The 20,620-nt window shown below is 43.5% G+C and overlaps 1 protein-coding gene across 16 annotated transcripts in view; it reads left to right on the top strand.

The window, feature by feature from the left end:
* The window catches only part of ZMIZ1 (zinc finger MIZ-type containing 1), a 345,842-nt gene that overhangs the window by 181,652 nt on the left and 143,570 nt on the right, over window positions 1-20,620 (top strand). For all 16 annotated transcript variants that reach the window (XM_072039497.1, XM_038181594.2, XM_072039495.1 and 13 more), the window contains one exon: window positions 4,476-4,586. In XM_072039497.1, coding sequence (XP_071895598.1) covers window positions 4,527-4,586 — 60 coding nt within the window. In that variant the 5' untranslated portion in view covers window positions 4,476-4,526. The remainder of the gene's footprint in view (window positions 1-4,475; window positions 4,587-20,620) is intronic.

The raw sequence follows: 20,620 nt of genomic DNA, 5'->3' as shown, positions 1-20,620 counted from the left end.
TTATTGCTGAATAACCAGAAGGTGCTGGGAACACTTCTTTTTTGTTTATCCTTTCGGATGGAGTTAGCATATAAAACAGTAGCGGACGACCTTTCTGGCTAATGTGTGCACGAAACAGAGGGGATTTGTTAGGAAGCACCCCGTACAATTCCCTCCTCTATCCCGTTCTGTCAGAGCCTTTAATCCCGATCAGCAACATCCCCTGCTGTCCCTCGAGCCGCTTGCTGTGTCTGAATCTTTGCATGCTTTCTAACGCCGATGCACCAGGGGTGAGCAGAAGAGCCGGCAAAGTCATTTTCACTCGTGACCTGATAAGCGCTCGGCACTTAGCTGAGTGCCAGTCTGCTCTTACTCTGCCCTGCCGGCCTTTCTGTATCTTGAGCACCATTATTTTCGAGTAAGGTGATCTTGCTGCTACTTTCAAAACAGTATGAGATCAGCGGAAAAGGCACTTTGGAAATTTCAGGATGTGGATGTGCCCATGGGGATCTGGACCGGTGTGCGGTCGTATCGCTGTAGTAGGTGTAGCTACTGGAAATGTAATTGTGCTGATATTTTTCTTTCAGGCAAAATGATCCGGTGTCAAAACACTTATTCTGCCATGGTAAAACTTAAGATCCATACGATAATTTTCACTTTCCAGGTTTAATCTTTTAATTCTAGCTGAGGTCTATGAAAGAATAATTTCCAGATAATAATGGTTTCCCACTAATGAGCTCCGCTTTTATTATAGCAAAAATGACTTAGGCCCAGTATGGTCACTGTAAGGATTTTCCTATTTGATGCACCAGTGATGCCTCTGAGAGAGAGGTAAAAATGAGTCTGGAGTGTATGAGGAGGGATCCTCTAAATGCAGAGTAAGCCTTCGTGTCGTTGTGTGAGGTGAGCCCTCCTACCTACAGCTTGGGCTGTTTGGTTCAAACCAACGTGCCCTGGCCAGGGGCATGGAGGGAGCAGCGGTGTCTCTTTAGGAGAAGAGGGCAGATAAACTGGGCTGGGGAGGGATGGGGGCTGCCTGGCAGCACGGGGCCGGGGCAGGGGAGGAGGCACAGCCAGAGAGCACAAATGGTGTGAGAAGTGCACGGTGGGATGGAAGTGAAACGCTTCAGTCTGCCAAGGGAAGGGTGAGTCAGAGAGCGCTTTTCAGTGGGAGCTACCGGGTGTTGAAAGAAGAACTATTTTCAAGGCTGGATTTGATCAGCTTACAAAAGATACTGAGTGACCTGTCTGGAGGAGAACGGGGGCTCCCCTTGGCCACCAGGTGAGCTTGTTTGACAGTCTGTACCCTGCCCCTCCACAAACAGCCTTCAGGAAACCTCTGCGTGTGGGAGACGTGAAAATTTGGACAAATACAAGGGCAGGCTGCCATTCAGGTAGCTAACAGCAAGCCTCATTTTTGCTTACGGTTAACTAGAAGGCGCAGAATTGGGGTATTATTTTACATACAGTCCATGAATCAGTGCATAAGATTCTTGGCGTGAGTGACAGTACACAAAGGCAAGTTACGATCATTTCTTTGTGTAAAATCTCTCTGCAGTCTCCCAGCCCCAAAGTATTTTGCCGGGAACTCCAGAGGCAGCTCCTGATGTGATTAGCCCCATCTCTGAGCACTGCTGTATCTGGCTTTACTTGAGAATTGTGTTTTCTGGCAGTGTAGAGTACGGCGATGTATCTGTTGCGTGGGATAGATGCTCTTTTCAACTTGGCTCCCTGTTTCTTTATGTGGCTGCATGTTAGTGAGGAGTTTATATTGATGATGCCAAAAAAATACAAAAATTGCGTTACAAAGTCAACCAGAAATATGGTATTTTGCTTGTTGGTTCATTAAGCACAAGTACCCCGACTTGTTTATTAGAAGAAAAAAAATAGCTTCAGTTTGCATTTCTTCAAATATTTCACCAAAAATCCTATGTGCATGTGTACATGTTTGTTTTCAACATGCTCTCCTCCATCTGTCCTGATGGTCAATTAAAATGCAGATAATGTGTCCCAGCTTGTAAGATGGATCACTGCTGAAGTGGTGTCATGTCTGGGCTAGCTTATCTCTTGATAAATACCTCTGCTGTCCACTGAGAGATTAAACTTCACGACTGCTGAGGTTTGTTTGGGTATATACAGGCAGATAAGACTGTCTTACTTGGTTTTAATAAAATATATCAATTTACATTTACTAAAGAACCTTTGGATGGTGTTTGCTATGGAGAAGGTGGCAGTGGCATAATCAAACGATAATAGCGGTATGTGAAACAGCCTTTACCGTTTCCTAAGTATTACAATTTATTGACAGGAGTGCTTTGCTGAACCCTCTTGTCTCTGGAGTGGGGAGATGAGGAGCCTGAGCTGCTGTTGTGAGATCTCATTTAGCTGTCTAGCAGAGAAGATTTCTTTCCCTGAGTCTAATCCAGCAGGAGCCATGGAGGAGCGTTATCAGTGAGGCTCAGAAACGTGGGGTGCGTGGGATGCCGTGCCGCGCAGGCTGCCTGGCCGTGGCAGCCGTGCAAGTACCAGCCATGTCTCCCAGCAGGAACCTCCTGCGGTGGGTGCCACAGGCGCTTGCTGTCAGGAGATGCTGCGTCACAAGAGGTGGCAGTGGCCAGCATCTCCGACACGACAGGGACCTGGAAAATTCACTGTCTTCTCAGAGGAGAGCTGTGGCCAGCCCTCTGAATAACAAAACTGCTTGGTGTCCTTGGAGAGGCTCGCGAGGGAATGGTTCCCGTGTGAGCCCAGCACCCTGCTTGTGCTAGCACAGAGTTGTACATCAATAGAGGGTTTGGATGAGGATTTGTGAATCAGTGCCCACGGCTCGTTCTTGAGCAGGAGGATGGTTGGACTGTGGCAGTACAGGGATGTGGGCATTTGTAGGCAAAGCCTGGTTTCATGTTCCAGTGTGCAATATTTATGGTTTCATTTCCATTATAGATGCCAGGAAAGTGATTGAAACAGGCGAGTATACATATGTATGTGCGAAGCATCTCTGTGCCCCTCACTGAGAAGTGAGTTCTAGGAAAAAGCACTTAAATCTGCTCAGCTTATTAAGTGCAGGCTGGAGTCCCATGCGATTCTGCCTAAAACATAAATAAATGGAAGTTACAGTGCAGAGGGGTTGGTAATATGAATTATGGACTGACACTGGTGATTAGTTGTTGGTTTTTCTCTGTATGATCTGCTGTTGAACTGCTATAGAAAAAGACAGATGAAGGCCTGGGAGGGAAGAGGCGGCAAGGGCGCTCACTTACACTCGCCTGTGTTTCTGTGCATTGCTCCTGGTCCAAACTTGAGTGGGATTTCATCCATCCCTACCTCCAGGGTGGCAGAGCTGAGCCCTGGGCCAAGGGTGAGGTGCTCGGCGTGATGCCCACAGCCCGGCGTCCTCCCTGCCGTCAGGTATTGCTCCCAGCTGCAGGCACACAGTATTACCCCGTTATCCCCACGTGTGAGGTGTGACACGGCGTGGTGAGGCACCTGGCTCAGGAGAAGCACTGGTGGCTATGCTGACAGGGCCGGTCCCGACGGCCTGTACCGCCCGCAGGCCGGCACGATGAGCACAGCTGGGGCCCGGGGGACCGCGGGTGTGCTTTGCAGATCCTCCGAACTCCTTGCCATTGCTCATCTGACGATTTCCTACAGCTGTAGCAACACAAATTCAGACTCCTAATGCCACTCTGAGCCTTCATTTCCATTTTCTAGTTTGTTTGTTTTTTAAAGTCATAGAGAAGCTTTAATTTGCCTCAGGCTGCGCAGCTTTGTAGAGATGGGACTGAAGAACAGAGGACATGTTTATTCAGAAGTAGCAAGTAGCTTGTTCAGCTACAGATAGGAGACCCGTTTTTTCAGGAGGCAGGAGCTGCTCAGCCCCTTAGTGGGAGACCCAGCCCCTCTCTCTCAGACACGGGGTCCTGCTGGGAGGCTTGACTGAGTCATGAATCCCAGTCCCTGGCTCGCTGTTGCCGCAGCCATTTCACAGGGTCGTTAAATTGATCTACTAGATTTAATATCACAGGACAGTCCGAAGCGTACCTGTTGCTTTTTTTTTTTTTTTTTTTACAGTATACAAATCCAGAGCCTGCATATTATTTAAGAAAAAAGAAAAGACATGTTTTGTGTTCCTTTTAGCCTTATAATACTTGTACCTGATTCATTTAGTATTTATGGGAGGTGTTTTCTCCTAGCGGAAAATGAGGAAGAATCCCCATATTTTTGGCCTTGCAAAACCTAGACTGTCATTATTATCATCATTATTATTGTTGTTATTGCTATTTTCATCTTGCAGCGTAATCAGGAGTTTCTTGCGGGCAGCCTTGCTGCATTGCTTTAGTGCCATTTGTGTTGCAGTTCTGTAACAGGGGCCTTGTCTGCACAGGATCACCTGGAAGGTTAAATCTCCAGTAGATCTTAGGGTCACACTTGCTGTAGAGCTGATAGAAGTGCACAGATTGTGCTGAGTGATCTTTATTGTCCTTTTTGTCTTGCAGATTGAGGGATTTTAATGGCTTTCAGGTAGAAGCCAAGTGGAGACAATCAAAATGAACTCTATGGACAGGCACATACAGCAGACCAATGACCGGCTGCAGTGCATAAAACAGGTAAGCTGAAAGTGGACATCATTACTGCTAGAGCATTGTGTATTGTGTGGCAGGGTGTATTGAGCATTATAGTTTCCTGCTTCCTGATGAATATCCTGGCCCTTTTGTGGGGAGGAGACCTTAAAAGCTAAACTTTCCATTTCACCTTTCTGAGGAACCGTCAGCCTAGAGTTTCACTGATGCAGTAAAATTATGTTCACAACCTGTTTTTCCCCTGTTGCCTGAGCAGTTTTCTCTGGCCAGCTACTTTGGCCATGAAATATTTAAAGGCTAGAGTCCTGCTGTTTCCATTTTATATTTGTATTAACCAAGTTAAGAATCTCCCTGACTGCTTTTGCTCTGGGACAAGTGCTTTTTTTTTCTTGAGGGAGTGCAACACTTCTCTGTTCATAGATTTCTGTGTGCAGTGGATGCAAAACACCCTAAATCAAAGGAAACGGGTTAAAAAAAAAAAAAAAAAGCACATGGGAGTGGTACTGGCTTAGTATAGATTTCTAAACTTTTTATCTGTTTCCATCCTCTTAGCTTCAGCTCCATTATGTTTTGTCATGTTTGCTTACGTATTAGTAGAGGTTTATGATATCTAGAATGTGTTTTAATGCAAAGAACAGTAAAAGTGTGTTTGTTTGCAAGTCTAGCCATACAGATGCTTTGGCAGGAGATGAAAGAAGAACAGTTAGTACTGAAGAACAGTTAGTACTGAAAACAGCTGATTTTCCTCACCGTGTTTCCTTTATATTAAATGATTTTGGAATAAGTCGAATAAAGGTAGTTCATAGGCCAGGGAACAGAAGTAGGAATCAATCCCTGCAGAACTGCTGGTCATAATCCAGCCTTGGCCTGGGTGTGTAGTGGCTATTTTTTCCCCCTAAATCTCTCTCTTTCTCCCTCTCCCTCATCGCTACGTGGTGAAAGTTAATGCATCTCATGGTTCTTTAGAGGCCCAAGGGAAATGAATTTTGGGATTTCATCCCAGTTCCTTATCAACTGTCTGGTTCAGAAAAAGCATGCCCTTGGCTGGCACAAATTGGTGCCCTTTTTGGCCATCCTACCCCAGAGGATGAAGAATGAAGTGACTTGCAGAACAATTTAACCTTCCAGCTGTAAGAACAAGCCTTCAGATCAAGTGGAGACAAATGGGGGATACTGCTCAGTTCCGTCTTCTAGAGCTGACGGTTTCTGTACATAGAGAATTTGTATTATTTTAATAAGATAAAAGAATATCAAATTACATTTCTTACAGTATTAAAGAGATATTTTTGTCTATGTAATGGATGCTCTGTCAGTTAAACCACTAACTTCATTTATACATAGTGCTGGTTTACCCAGACCTCTAGGACATATTTCTTTGAAGAGGAAGGCAGGGTTTTCCACCATTCATGGAACATTCTCGATTTTGTTTGATCCTGTCTGGAAGCTCAGAGGCTTCTGATGGACAGGGCGCTCGCAGTTGCTCTGTTCTGCTGACAGCACAGGATGCCACATTGGGGAGGTATCCTACCTGGCTGTGGCTGCAGCTTCTGGCCCTCATTTCCTACAGAGGCCGAATCAGTGAGTATCAGTGCTTTTATTTTCAACTCATGACAAAGTGTAGGTAAGGAAGCCAGTGGCTGACCACCAAAAATATATGGCAGAAGCTTTTTTGTGTGAGTTGCAATATTTGAGGTTTTGTCTGAGAAGAATGTTTGCTTTTTTTTTTTTCTTGAAGAATTTAGCATAAAGATTCCTCCTTTTTTTTTTTTTTTTTTTAATAGTTCCAAAATCTTGTGTTGTTATCTTTGTTGTAGTGGAGGAAGGGACAGAAAACGACCCTGACTAGTTTTTTGGAGGAGACTCTTCTGTCATATGGTCATAACTTTTTGGGTTGGAGACATTTTACATTGTTTTCTGAGACAGGTGATTAGCTGGTAAAATTCATGTAGCGCCACAGCAAGGCATTGCCAGTTCACCCATACAGACCTAGATTACACACTGTTAAAAGCACAGTTCTTGGTCTGGGGAGCGAAGCAGTACCTTGCATGGCCCTATCAATATACCCTCACCAATTTGGGGGGATTAGCAGCAGGGTCAGACAAAAATCTGCCTGCATTTTCTTCCCCAGGCTTTCACCCTTTCTTCCCTTCCGAGCCTGTGAAAGAAACGCAGTGCTGCCCTCCTGAAAAGATGTGTGCTTGCAGGTGGGTTAATGCAGCAGCAGCATGGCAGGTGCACTGCAGTGGGGGCTAAAGCCACCCTTCCTCAGCGCCCTGCATCCACCCATTTGTCCCCCTTGCTGGCAGCGCACAGCCCATGCAGTCGGACCCCACGCAGCTTGTGGCCCTGTGTGCTCCTCGCCCAGCCCCGAGGAACCTGTGTGTCATGCACATGGCTGTATCCCAGCGCCTGGTGAACCACATCAGGTTGCAGCACAGGGGCAGTGCCGGCTGCTTTCTTCCAGCTCTCTGGCTCGGGAGACGCCCACAATGTCCTTGCTGACTTCTCTTTCAGGATCAAGGTTGTGTTTTACTTTTATCTTTTTTTTAGCATTTCCCAACTACAAAACCAAACCTTGTATATGATCAGCTAGTTAGGAAATGAAGGGTGTGTGTGTTAAGAACTGTTTCAGAGAGATGAAAGGGCAAACTGAAGAGGTGGCTGTGTATTTACGCTTTAAAAAAAAAAAACACAACACAGACTTCTGTGGAAGGCTGGAACAGCTTGTGTGGTCTCTTTGTAGCTGATTCCCTCACTATTTGTAAGTGTATGTGCTTTAAAATCAAACACATTTTTTCAGTGTTCAGGGGAAAAAGCCAAAGTAACAGTCTTCCCATAACACATGCAATTGGTTTGTCCTGACACCAAGGACTCTTCAGGGTACGCTGAAGGAAGCTGCATTTTCAGGGTGTAGGCTGTTTCTCCTGGATATTTTTGTCAATGCAAACCAAAATACAAAAGGATTTTGTGCTCAGCAAGGGTCAGAGGTCCCGGGAGCGGGCCTGCCGGGCTGAGGTGACAGCCTGTTCACACGCCTGGCCCGGCCCCAGGGCCCTGCGGTAGCACCCAGCATGGGATGGTGGCACCCTCATGGAGCCAGGGCCCAGGCACGGCCTTCTGAGGGGGCCGGCCAGCTCCTGCCTTGTAGCCAGCCCCAGGGAGCTGACCCGTTTTCTTAACCTGTTCCTCACAGCTGAGCAGTGATGAGGCTTTATTCATACATGATCCATTGTTCTCTTTTTGTGATATGAACAAGTACCAGCAAAATCTGTAGGTTGCAGGCCGCCCCCTCTCCACTCTCCCCCATGGGTCCAGCTTTCAAAGCTTCAAGCTGTTTTAAATCTGGGGACTTTTCGATTTGTAGTCTCTGTTTGCTGGTCAGTTTATAAGGCTCCTATACCTCTCCTGTGAAATCCTTGACAAGAATTCCTGTTAAAAAAATTCCTAAAATCTTCCTATTACTTAAGTTAGTAAGAAGCGACCCCTTTCAGATTAGGCTTATGATACCTTCCTGCTGTGCTAAGGGCAGTCGTCAGGGCAGGTATTAGAGCTGTGCTAAAATTGTGATAACAGGTTAAAGGGAAGTATGTGCAAGTGTGTCAGAAGTATTTGGCTGTGGTGTGAGCAGAGAAGGCTGCTTCTGTCATGTGTGACACATTGAGCAGTGTATCCTCAAAGGATGCTGGATCATTTAGTGAACCCAGCTTAACTGGAGGCACACGTCACATGGCTGATTTCTAGGAGGCGATTAGCATTTCTCCCCTCTTTCCCTCAGGAAGGCTTGTTGAATAGCTGCAGTTGCGATGCTTTATAATGCCTACCCAGCCATTCAGAGAGAGATGCTAAAAGTTGTAATTGCCATGTGTTTGCGTTGATCTTTTCTCTCTCAGATTGGAAACAGACAGTCCCATTTCTTTCATTATTCAGCAACTTGGTTTTTGGTTGCTCACTTGCAATTCAGAGGAAAATAGAATTCCCTGTATATTTACATAACTGTTAGCATTTAAGCCCTGAGATGTTTGAACTAATCCTTCTGCTTTTCAAAATTATTGTTGCAGACTCATGTAAATGCTCAGCAGTCCTAAACATGTCATTTTAACATATTGTGGATGGGTTAATATAGACAGATATGAAATTACAGCTGAAAAAGTTTTAATAAAGCTTTGTGAAATTTTCATTCTTCATGAATTTTCAGAATTGGCAGTCTTCCTATGAAGGGCGTATATATTTAGAATACATTTTTTTTGGTTGTAACCCATACAAGTGTTACTATTTTTTAGCAGCTATGTATGAGATAACATATAGCAGGGAACCTGATGGTGAAAAAGATTTTTCTTTTCAATTAAGAGCATGATAATCAGGGGACCTGAAGTGTTGCAGCTTATTGGCTGAATGGTCCATAGATGCCATCTTGATAAATATATACTTTCTTATTTTTTCTTTTATTTTTTATCTTTGTCTGCTTTCTTGCTCAGTCTGTTGGAATACTCCTCTCCAAGAGTTAAGTATGTTTAGGAAAAACTGACAGCAGACCAGCTTTCCTGGCTCCTCCAGTCCACTTGCAGACCTGTCAATCAGCATTCCTGCCATGTTAGATCCTGCATCCCGGTAGGCGACTGTTCTGGCTCAGGCGGTGGAGCCACAAGGGAAAGAGCAAAGAGACAAAGTGCTGGAAGCACTTCTAGTGCGGGGAGGGGAGAAAGCACCATCTTGATGCTTGTAGCATTTGTGTAGCTTGCTTATCGGATGAGATGGCTTAGTTCATAAGATTTCAGTGTCTTGAATGTAACCCACCATCTTCTGAGGCAGGCTGGCGAAGTTAGGGTGGGCACAGTTCTCCCCTTCCCAGTCCTGTTTTTGTTTTATTGCAGCACCTGGCCTCGAGGGCAGAGGCATTGGTATTGTCAACTGTTTTCAAATGAAAACGCACACATATTAAATTTACATCTAAAACTGATGGTAGCCATAGTATTTAGATTAATTTTAGTTTTTCTCCTGTGCAACTAGCTAATCGGGCCTACTGCTTAAAACTACCTACTGGTAAACAAGGATGAACATTGGAAAATTCTAGAAATCTGTATGTTAGGTGCATTTGTTGCCTTCGTGTCAGATGAGCATAGGAAGTTGATCTCGTCAGCAGCTGGGTTGAACTCTGCAGTGAATACACAACCTAGCTGGCAACCCATCTAGAGCATCTGGTGTACCATTTCTGGCTCTTCCTTCCTACGTGTGTGCTTGTTGCTTGACTTCCTTTACTTCTGTGAGCTGGTGCAATGGCAAATCCCTACCAGGCATGGCTGTGCAGCATTTGCACTTAGGGGCTATTGTACCCATTTGCAAAAGCAGAAAGTAGCTTAAAGAGTTGTTTTAAGAGAGGATGGTACTGTTAATACCAAGAGCCTTTAGCTGTGCAGACTTCTACAATCGTCTGCGAAAGAAAAACTCTCCGCTGGTGTTGTTAGCTCCTTATTGCTTCTATGCAGCGTGGAGGAGGAGCATCGGGAGCACCAGTGTGCATCGGGAGGTTGCAAAGCACATGCTGCAGGCAGCTTTGTAAGCACCTGCAGGTGGAAAAGATGTAGGAAAGAGAGGACAGGCTGGCATTTTGAAAACTAGAGAGCTGGTGCTGCAGCTGGTGCAGGTATGCTGTTTTTCGTCTGCCTAGTGTTACCTGATTTGCTTTGGATGGAGCCTGTTGAGTACCGGTGGAGCGTGTCCTGCTTGTTAGTGAAAATTCAGTCAGTTTTGTCCTTTTTGTAGCATATATCAACACAAATGCACAAACTACTAATGTTCATAAATTTGCCTGTGTGGGCTTAGCTGTTCTTTTTGCTGTTGTCCACATTGTATTCTGTCAACAATACAATGCGTGAAGTACACAGCAGCTGCTGTGACTCTTCCATGAAGGGTTTGCCAGATCTCTTTGCTGGTAGACCTGCTTCTGTTGATGTGGCAGTAATAGGCTTGGAATTGTTATCTTCTCATTATTTCTCCTGGGCTTTGCAAAAATTCCCATACTGCTCTAAAACTCTAATCTAGTAAAGATGTATATAATTTTCCATGCCTGTTTCAAGATGATCCATCCTGAGAAAAAGAATATGCTTATCAACCCTGTCATTCTACACTATTAGGGGAATGAGACAGGCCTTCAGAATACCTTGGAAGTAAGCAATTTCCATATTGTTCTTTGCTATGCAGATCAGGGGAAGGGAAATGTTGAGGCAAGCACAGGCAGTTATATATCACATGTTGGCAAAATGAAATGCTTCATCCTTGACTGACCTGGACTCACCGACAGATTTTTTCCTCTTATACTTAATTTGTGCTGTTGGTTTCTAACTGCTGAATAGGATGATGCAAGAGGTACGTACCCTCCCCACAAGTGCATCATAGTACAGAAGTGGTTGAAAAATCAATGGATTCTTCGAAGAACCTGAAGAGGGATCACTGCTTTGGGAGTTTCCAGGAGAGGTTTCCCTCCTGCTAGTTAGAGCACTTACAGAATGGTGAAGGGTGATGGTGCTACTGACAGTTTCACACCTGAAAGCAAATAATTTTTTTTTTAGATAGCATTTCTTCTTTAGCTGTGTGATGTCCAAGAAGGTGCATTGTTTTCCAGCTCAAAGCGTTTTTGTTGGGTAGAGGCTGCTACTACAGAGTTAATAAAGCAATTGCTCCTAGGTCTTGCCCTCTATGATGCTCCTTTAAAACAGATGTGATTGGTGATCACACTTGAGTAATTAGTTCAAGTCTAGTAGGTTATGGCTTGATACAGATTTTGAAAGTTTGGGTTTCTCTTTTGTTCTTTCCTGACATAAACGTAACAGATCCCTAAATGCAAATTGTACCGCTGCTGTAGGCAATGGACCTCCCATAATCACTTATAGTTGGATATTTCTCCTTCGTGGTGGCCAGTAGATATCCACTAACAAATACAAAATCAAGTTTTTCATATGCCCCACCCTTCATTCACAGGGCCTTTCCAAAAGGGAGGAGAAGTTAAATAAAACAGATTTGTTTAAATTAATATTGCAAATTTTGCTTTGTCAAAGGACCCCCAAAACAATCCTGTTGGTACTTTTCCTTTTGACTCTGAACTGTCTCAATAATGTCTAGCTGTCTGGTAGGACCCCTGGGAGTAGCTGAGGTGAATTAAACATCTTCCACAGTGGCATCAGTTCATGCAGTGGTCATTTTAAATAGTCACCTTGAGATTTTTTTCTCTAGATAGATTAAGAGATTAAAATAATAAAGATTAAGTCTGTTAATTAAAAGTGCTATAAAAAGCATAATCAGTGAGTAAGTAAATTACTCACATGAGTCAAAAAAATTAATTGGAAAAACGAAATATGTCAAACTGAGGACTATTGCATATTTTTCAAAATGTGTTTACTCTCATGAAATTTAGAAAGTGAAGAACTTTAAAAAATTGGTTCAGTACATAAGTCAGGGGAATTCAAGTCTGTCTTTTTTTTTTTTCTCCCCGCCTTTTGCCATTAACTCATTTTGTACTTGCTTGCCATATTCCTTTCTAAAGACTGTACCTTTGGCAATAGTCTTCTAGTCAAGGGTTGTTGTAATGCCTCATTAATGGTATTTAAAACATCTTGATATGAATGAACTGCAGGAAAAAAAACCACCAAACCCAATTTTCAAAATGCTGTGGTATGTGCCTCAAACTCTTCAATTATTCATAGCACAGAATTTTTTTAGGTAGTCCTCATTTTGCCTGCAGCCTTCACTTTTTCTTATACTAAAAGACATCGTGAAGCTAGAGTTTTTGTAAAGAAGGCAACTAACCAACTCTGGAACAAATAAGGCTATTTTCACCAGTAATATCTATTAAAAATATAAGTAAATATTTGGACTGCTATTTTAATAGTGTAATAGTATTCTAAGGGAAAGTGCATGCTTTGAGACAATTAACTTCTTGAAATGTTAAGATACTTAGGGCTCAAACTACTTGCTGAAAAGCATGAGGGCATTAGAGAAGAAAGCTCTTGTATCATTATGCTGTCTATTGAAATGCTGAAGGAAGGTGAAGAAGCCTCAGCATCTTTGCTGTAGTTGAATGCAGAGGGTGCATGCTACACTAGCACCATACGACAGGGAGATACTAATGGAAGATGACTTGTTTCAGTTGCCAAGAAGAGTGAGGGAACTGGTTAGGAAAGCTGATTTCATAATTCAGTCAAGCTGTAATGGCAAATTTAAAGATAGATTGAAGCCTGATGTTGCTGAGCATGGTCTAAGAGAAAGAACAGACAGTTATTCCTTTGTTTCTTGACTTTTTTTTTCCGCCAGAAAGTCACTCTTTTCCTTAATCACTCACAAAGACAATATAGCTCAGAGCTCTCTGATTATTTTGAGCCTTTCGTAAGCCGTGCTGTTCTGAGGTTTCTCAGCTGACAGGACTGCAGTACAGGTTGTATGAAGGGTACAAAGATGACTGGGCACTGCTGTTCTGTCTATTGATAAGTGAACAAAAAGGCCACTTGTGTGCCCTGTTTCCATCAGTCAGATCTGGATCGCAGGCTTTTAAACCCCTAAGTCACGATTTCCTCAGAGGCCGAGTAAGGTCTGGTGGAACAGCACTAGGTGGGATTATGAGAGGAGGTTAAATTGATTGCATGTTCCCTTATATATGTTCCCTTATCTAATGCAAAGTTGTAAGTGTTCTGCGGTTATGTGGGTAAGAAAGATACGGAGCAGGAAGACTGCACAGTAACTCTGATCAGCAGAGCCAGGGAGTAATTCTTGGTTTAGCTTTTCTGTGTGGGGTGCTTGAGGATCAGGGCGTTGAGTCCATCTCTGGCACTTTGTAAAACTAACAGACACATCAGCATTGTGCTGTCTTCTCTTTCCTCCTGTGGCACACGCACGTGTGTGCAATCCTCCTCACAGGTCGTGTGGTATAGGAGACCAAGGCTATTCACTCGCCAGGCATCTACCTTTTCTGAAACCACTACTGATTTAAACTCACGCTTCATATTGGTGTGTAAATGAAGCATCTATGGAAATCTGCATTAATACAGGTTGTATTTCGTTACTGCTTGCACAGTAAGTGACTGAACACCTTGCCTCTTTGCAGTTCAGTGAATCTCGTGTTTTCTATTTGTTCCTTTCCTCGTTTGTTTAGCATGTGATCTCCTGTCTTCAGCGTTGACTCCCAGCCTCATCTCACCCCGTATTTTCATGTACTTAAACCCTCCGGCAAAGAGGAGCTGGGCTTTGCTCAGTATTTACTGTTTTTGTTTTTCCTGAAAGAGAAGCCGCAGTGGACAAGTGGGGCAGAGGTGATTCCCCTTTCACTCTGGTTTTACAAGAAGCCATGGCTAACATGGTTTTAATCTCTCTCTCAGTGTATCTAGTGCCTCTCAAAATGTGAGCTTAATAAAATATTTATAAAGCCTACAATGGAATGAACCATGTAAGTGCAAGATAATTCTATTCATTAGGGATCTCTCAATCTCACAAATACTAAATTTGGGGGTGGGGGAAATTATCTGGATACAAAATGCACAGCTTGAGCCTTTTAATTTTTTGATAAATAAAACAATCTTTGATATTGAAGGGGGCTGTAGAGAATTGAACTTATGTATAACCATATCCAGATAAACAGAAATCACTCTTCCAAAAGAAAGTAAATAGCTCAATACTCCCCTCTATCCTCTTGAAAAAGAAAAGACCATTTGTTTTGAATCTTCACTGCAGACGAGTTTTTAATATACTGAGTATAGCTGCTCACGTAGATGGCCTTTCTATAATCACATTACACGACTAGGAAAAAATAGAGAAGCCACCTATTTTGGGTGATGACATTTTCTACTTTTAAAGCACATCCTCAGTTAATGTCCCATATTTCTGTGACACCCCTTGAGCTCTGTTGCAGCTAGTGGAGGGCATGAGCGGGAGAGAAAATGCCTCGTGGATGGGGATCTGAAGGAGATGCCCGTGCGTGGGAGAGGGGCTCACGGCTGGGCTCACGCAGGGAGCCTGCTGAGGTTGTACAGTAATAACAGCACAATTAATGCGTTACAGCAAGCGACTGTTGCTGATTTGCAGGTCCTCTACTGATTGCTTGTGGTGCTGGTGATCTATCGGGAATAGGTTTGCTAGGAACATATTTGCGTGCTGAGTAATGCACGAAGAAACGCCTTGTCTCCCCATGGTTATTCTCTGTCAAGGGACCAGGAATCCTGTTTACATTCTTTAGATATGCGGTGGGTTTTTCTTTCAAGGCTGAACTCCCTTTGCCCAACATGCAGAACCACATTAATTCTGCTCCTGTGTTGCTCCAGCTGAAGGGCAAGTAATCTTTCTTTTCTCTGCTCCTTCCCTGCCCCTTTCTTTCCAGCAGCCCTCTCCCCGTCCCATTCAGTGCAGCGATACATTTGCATTATGTCTCATTGCAAGCATGTCCAGCTGAATTTTAAGCTAGACAAAAAATAGTCTGAACTACCTGGTCGAATCTGCCAAAGTGCCTGGACACCAAATTGTGTTTCTCACTGAGCAGAGCCAGTACATGCCAGAGGTGCAGCAGTCGTGTGGGCATATAAGAGAGTAGGTCAGCTCCTTCCTCCACCAGGGTCAATTGATTTACTTCCAAAGGAACTGTGTTTTCTGAATTAATAGTTTTGAGCATCCTAATTTTATATATAAAGTTTGATAATTTTCATATATTTTTCTTTACTTTTAAATCCCTAGATTTTACAATCTTATGAGAATTTAAACTTGGATTTTTGTGGAAAAAAGCTTGAAAACATGCCAACAGTTAAAAATTGCAAGTAGACCCCATGAGCTTCAGAGTAGTGTGCATGCATTTTGGTTACTCTGAGCTCTCTGTGAAACCTGGAGCATGCTGGAGATCTAGCTCATGATCTGGAAAGATGGATTTGATACTGGGTTTTGTATGACTGAAGTCCTACATGTGTTACACTGTAAAAGACAAATTTTGCAGAATTCATAGATGAACCTGTTGTGCAAACTAGGAATAACTTAGCTGAAGTCTGAGGAATGATTCCAGAGGATATGTGTACAGTATCAGAACACTAAAAACCATTGCTTTCTTCTGGCACCTCTCTTCATATGCATTGTGCTTTGTGGAGAAAAAGGAGTACTACTAATAATATTAAAAAAAAAATCTGGAATAAAAGAATTAGAAGTTTTTGAAGCATTACTATTAGTTAGAAGTATTTTAAAAAACGGTGGAGGGGCTTGTGAGGCGGGAGGAATGTATGTATGCATGCTGTGAGCTTAACTTTGTCTTCCCCTTACTTTGATGGTATAGCTCCACCTTTGGGAGAAGTGTCACGATGCATTTCATCCGAAGCGTGGACTCCACGTTTAATCCAGTGTGGGCTGCTGGGAGCAGGGAAACGCTGTTCCCTCCCCAGCCCCACCTGGTGTTTGCCACCACCACTGAGTCAGGTCTGACGGCCTCGTGGGCACACAGGGAGCCTCGCTCGAAGTGATGACTGAAAATCAGCACTTGGAAGGGGAGGTTATGGGAAGAACAGCAAGCTCAGTCAGATGCACTGATAGGGGTGTCAGTACAGAGCCCAGGGGAAGAAGCTCTCAGGAGCATATCGAGGAGATGCATCCTTAGCTCCAGGGCAGCCCCAGTCCAATACCAGCATGAAGAGATGCTGTGTTGTACTCCGTGCTGCTCCCCTGCAGTTTGCTGCTGGCTCAGGAGCTCTGCGCCTCCCCTCGTGCCATGCAGTGTGTGGGCAGGAGGGCACAGGGCTGTGGTAGCAGCACGCCTGGGCTGGTGTCGCTGGTGGTACGGTGGCCACAGCTTTCTGCCCTGCCAGAGGGCAGCTGCCCCCGGGATTTAATTCCCCTGATTTGAGAACTCTGAGTTCTGCCAGGAGTCTGGCATTAGCGCGCGTCTCGTAACAACGGGTTAATTTCCAAGGGAAGGAAAGGCTCCCGACCAGCGAGCTGGGCTTTTTTCTGCGCAGTCAAATCTCCGTCTGCTGCTGCTGTACTCTATTGCTAGCGTAAAATTCCCAGACTCGTTGATTAGTGAAGCTAGACAGTAGACAGGGTCCAAGTGGCTAACCATGTGAGAAATGCAGTGACTGTAGGCTACTGTTAATTAACCTAGAATCTAGCAACATGGCAACGTGTCTGTGTGATAAGTTATATTATCTTCAGCAGCTCAATTAAATCAGGGAGTGAGACACAGAGCAGACGTAACTCGGCAAAATAAACAGACAACTTGAGTCAGCCTTCATAATTTGGTGCGACATCACGTAAATAAATGCAATAACTTGTTTAGCATAGTTAAGCAGTTTGCTGCTCAAAAACTTATTTGCGTGACATCTCATTTTGAATAGGTTAAGTTGTGGCAAATTAGGGCTGTGGCTTCAGTCTGACTTACTCCAAAGAGAAGAGGGGAAAAAAATCCTTCACCAGAAGTACACAGTTTGTAAATTGAAATTCTACATTTGTTTTCTACAGCAACAACTTGGAACATACGGATTCCACGTTTAAGTGATTCACTTTCCATACCATTGCTGTCATGTTAGCATTTCCTGATGTATGCATGAGATTGCTTTAACCCTCTGTAATTGTTCTTAATTTTGGCTGCTGCTCTTCCATTCCTTCCTAGACTGTTCTCTCTAAGATACGCTAGTGTACATCTGGGTTGCAGTCTTCTATATTTAGAGGAGATAAGGCTGTTGTCCTTGCCATATTTCAATGTGGATAATTGGTTTCTGTCTCTAAAATTACATTGAGTCTTTGGTTGCAGGAAGTGGGTTGCACCCACTGTGGTGTGGGTGTGCAGACAGACAGATAGTACTCGATCGTGCTTGAGTATCCTTAAAAAAAAGAGAGATCTTTATTGCATAAGCCTATTGCACGCATTTATGGTATGAAGCATATAGTTCTGTCTCTGTTGCTGAGTTTTATTGCTTATCAGGAGTTTTTAATCGCCTTTTAATTGGAAGAGAGTAGCAATTTCAAGACGTGGCTGTATTTTGTAACGTTTGTATTAAAAATTGCCTTGTGTCAGCTGTTCCATGTAACTCCCCGTGTGAATGTGTTCCCCCGGGTGAGCCCATGGCAGCAAACCGTGGAACAGGCACACAGGCAGTCGCTGTGAGAGCTGATAAACGTGGTCCTGACGTACCTGCATCAGCTGCCCATATGCCCATGCTAATTTACAAAGGCGGTCTGTTCTTTATGTAAATAAAATGTTTCAGCCAGAGGTGGTCACGAGCAGCAGGTAGACTTTTCTGTCTTCCCTGGAGTTCAGCCCAGCCCTCGGAAGGGAGTTGTGCTGGTACAGTTCTTTGTAGTGGGCTGCAGTGCAGTGGCGAGCAGGCTCCTTTGCTGTTTTCTCCATCCCCCTACACCAGTCTGTTAATTCAAGTGCTACAAAGAACACAAGGTTCCTTCCAATACCAAAAATAAATGACTCGGATGACTGTCTCTTCAAAGCACCACCTGGTGATCCCTGCAATAATGACACACTCACATGCGTCAAGTATTGCTGTGATTTCTGTTCCGTTCAGGCTAAGAAAATATTAATCTTTCAGAGTCATAACTGATTACATTGAAAACCCTGTTAGGTTTTGTAATAACAGAAATCGTCATGTCTCACTAATAGCTTTCCAAAAAGCGGATGATACTGCGACCAGTCTGGTAAATAACTGATTCATTCAGTTCATTGGCTTTGTTCATCCCTACTTCAGATTTTGTTCACACAGATTTCCTCTACTTGTCGATAAGTGTTGCTTGCAAGCAAGGTAATATTACACGGCCCTTCATTATTACACTCACTCCTAGTAGCTTTGAAGACATACCAAGGTGTGTCACAGCAAGATCTGGTTCATTGTCACTTTTTTCAAGTCATCTATTAATGAGGTGAATTCTTCCCTTGTTTACATGAAGCACAGTTTCAGGCTAGACTCTCCAGGCTCACGCCTTCCCTCTGTCAAGACGCTGCCAATAATTTCAGTTGAAGAGGATGGAGCCATGCATGGGAAATGCTTCACAGAGAGCTGATGGATGGCTCTGGCAGAAGCTTTGTTTTGTACTTCTGTTCTTGGATCGAGAGCTAAGAAAATCTCTTTAATTTCTTGTTCGATGAATACAGCAGATGTAATAATATCCTTCTCAAGCAGCCTTTTTGTTGTGAGGGCGTGAATGACATTAGTGCTTTTTGCCCCGGGTGCAGCGTTTAAGCTGTCAATAAATAAAAAATAAAAAAAATCATGGTAGACATTTGGAATGTTTTCTTAAGTAACTCAGGGAAGAAATCGCACCTGCTTTTGTGCTTTGATTCAGGCTGGGTTTTCTCTTTGTTTTCCTCACTTCCCCTCAAAAAGTAACCTTGTCCTCTGTAATCTGGGAAAGAAAAATCTGATGAAAAATTTTATTTAAAAATTTTATTTAAAATACAAAGAAAAATCAGAAAACTGTGAGGAATATGCCACAGAAGGAGCTATGTGTAACTGATAGAGGTGTCCCTGCAGGGTCAGCTTTTCTAGCATCACAGGCACTACTCAAATACTCCCCACAGAGTACGAGACCACTGGTATTCTGCCTACCTCTTCTGTTTGTTTGGGGCTCTTTAGCCTCTAATGGAATTAATAGAACTGCTTATCTGGCCCAACTAGTTTCTAAACTAATTTCAGTTGTGCAGAAGCATTTAAGAAGTCGGGATTTCAGCATCCCCTCTGTATTTAGCAGGTGGGTTAGGGTAGCGTTCTGTTCCCGTGCAGTGAAATCCCTTGATGGAGGCTTACGGAACAAACAGTGCAATCGAGTCATTGAGGTCACCCCTGCTCTGACATAGGCAAGTAAAACGAGCCTTTCCTTCCAGAGGGAAGTACAAAATCAGTCTATTTTGGACCTTTTGCTCTATGAAAGAGATACTGCTTTTCAGTGGTGTCATGCTAAGTAGAAATCAGCATTATGTGATGCTAAGCTGAAATTAAGGCTAATGTGTGAGGTTCCTCTCTGCTTTTCATTTGTTAGCCTAAACCTGTCAAATATTATTTTGCATTCAGGTATGTCGTCTGTTTCTTAATGTGGGGACCTTTCACTGGACATGTTAATGGAAGATTTGGTGTGTGGCTGGCAAACAGTAACAACAGTGAAAGTAAATAATGTCTAGCTCATGTTTAGCACTTTCCATCAGTAGATCTCAATTCATTTCACAAAGAAGGAAGGATTTTCAAAGACAATTTCCAGTGCAGAGCTGGGTAGCTTGCAGTGAATTTTTCTATGGGTTGCTTCTGTGTGGAAGGGGTAGTTGTTTTTTTCTGTGGTAGGTTTCTTTTTTGTTGTTACTGTTTTTTCCCCACCTACTGAGATAGCTCAGTTAATACTGCGATCTGTGTCCTACTTGTGCAGCATGTGTTCAGTGCAGTGCTTTTTGTTCAGCAGCTTACATGCATTTCTTGCCTTCTGGAAACAGTATGTTTGATTGCAGCAGAGCTTACATGTGACATTGTAGAGGGTTTTAAAGCAGCTTCTGTTTCCCCTGCAGATGGAGTACTGAAGGCGCAGTGTACACTGAGGGATTTGGTGTCAGGCAATCACTTCTCTGGGGGTCTAAATGAAACCTTCAAAAAGCATCCTTTTCTCTTTTACTTAGAAGATTGCTAAGTCAAACTACTGTCCCTGTCCATGGGGTATTTTTTATGCAAAAAGCCTTAAAGTACAGTTTCTTAAATTTATTTATTTGGATTCTTTCATCTGTATGCAGAATAGCTTGATTCCTCCACCAATGAGACAACGAGCTGGCAGAGACGTGTTACTCAGAGGTGCACCCTAGGTGAAGCTGTCCACTGGGATGGGAATATGAGCCCATGTTTGTAGTCCATGTTTGTAGAGCAGAGCAAAAAATCACATGGCACAATGCTTTTTCAAATGCTTTTTCTGCTTTTTCAAGTCCTGTTAGTGTTTTAAGGATCTGTGCCACGCCTGTTAGTCATCTCTTGTTAAAAAACAAGGCTTCTGACCAAGAGCCTTCGTAGAACAAGAATTCCAGCAACATGATACAAAAGTTTACAAACTCCTTAAAACCTAGCATAGGAGCA

This window comes from Anas platyrhynchos, chromosome 6, assembly GCF_047663525.1.
Source record: "Anas platyrhynchos isolate ZD024472 breed Pekin duck chromosome 6, IASCAAS_PekinDuck_T2T, whole genome shotgun sequence".
In the NCBI taxonomy this organism is placed as follows: Eukaryota; Metazoa; Chordata; class Aves; order Anseriformes; family Anatidae; genus Anas; species Anas platyrhynchos.
This window is presented reverse-complemented; position numbering and strand designations above follow the sequence as displayed.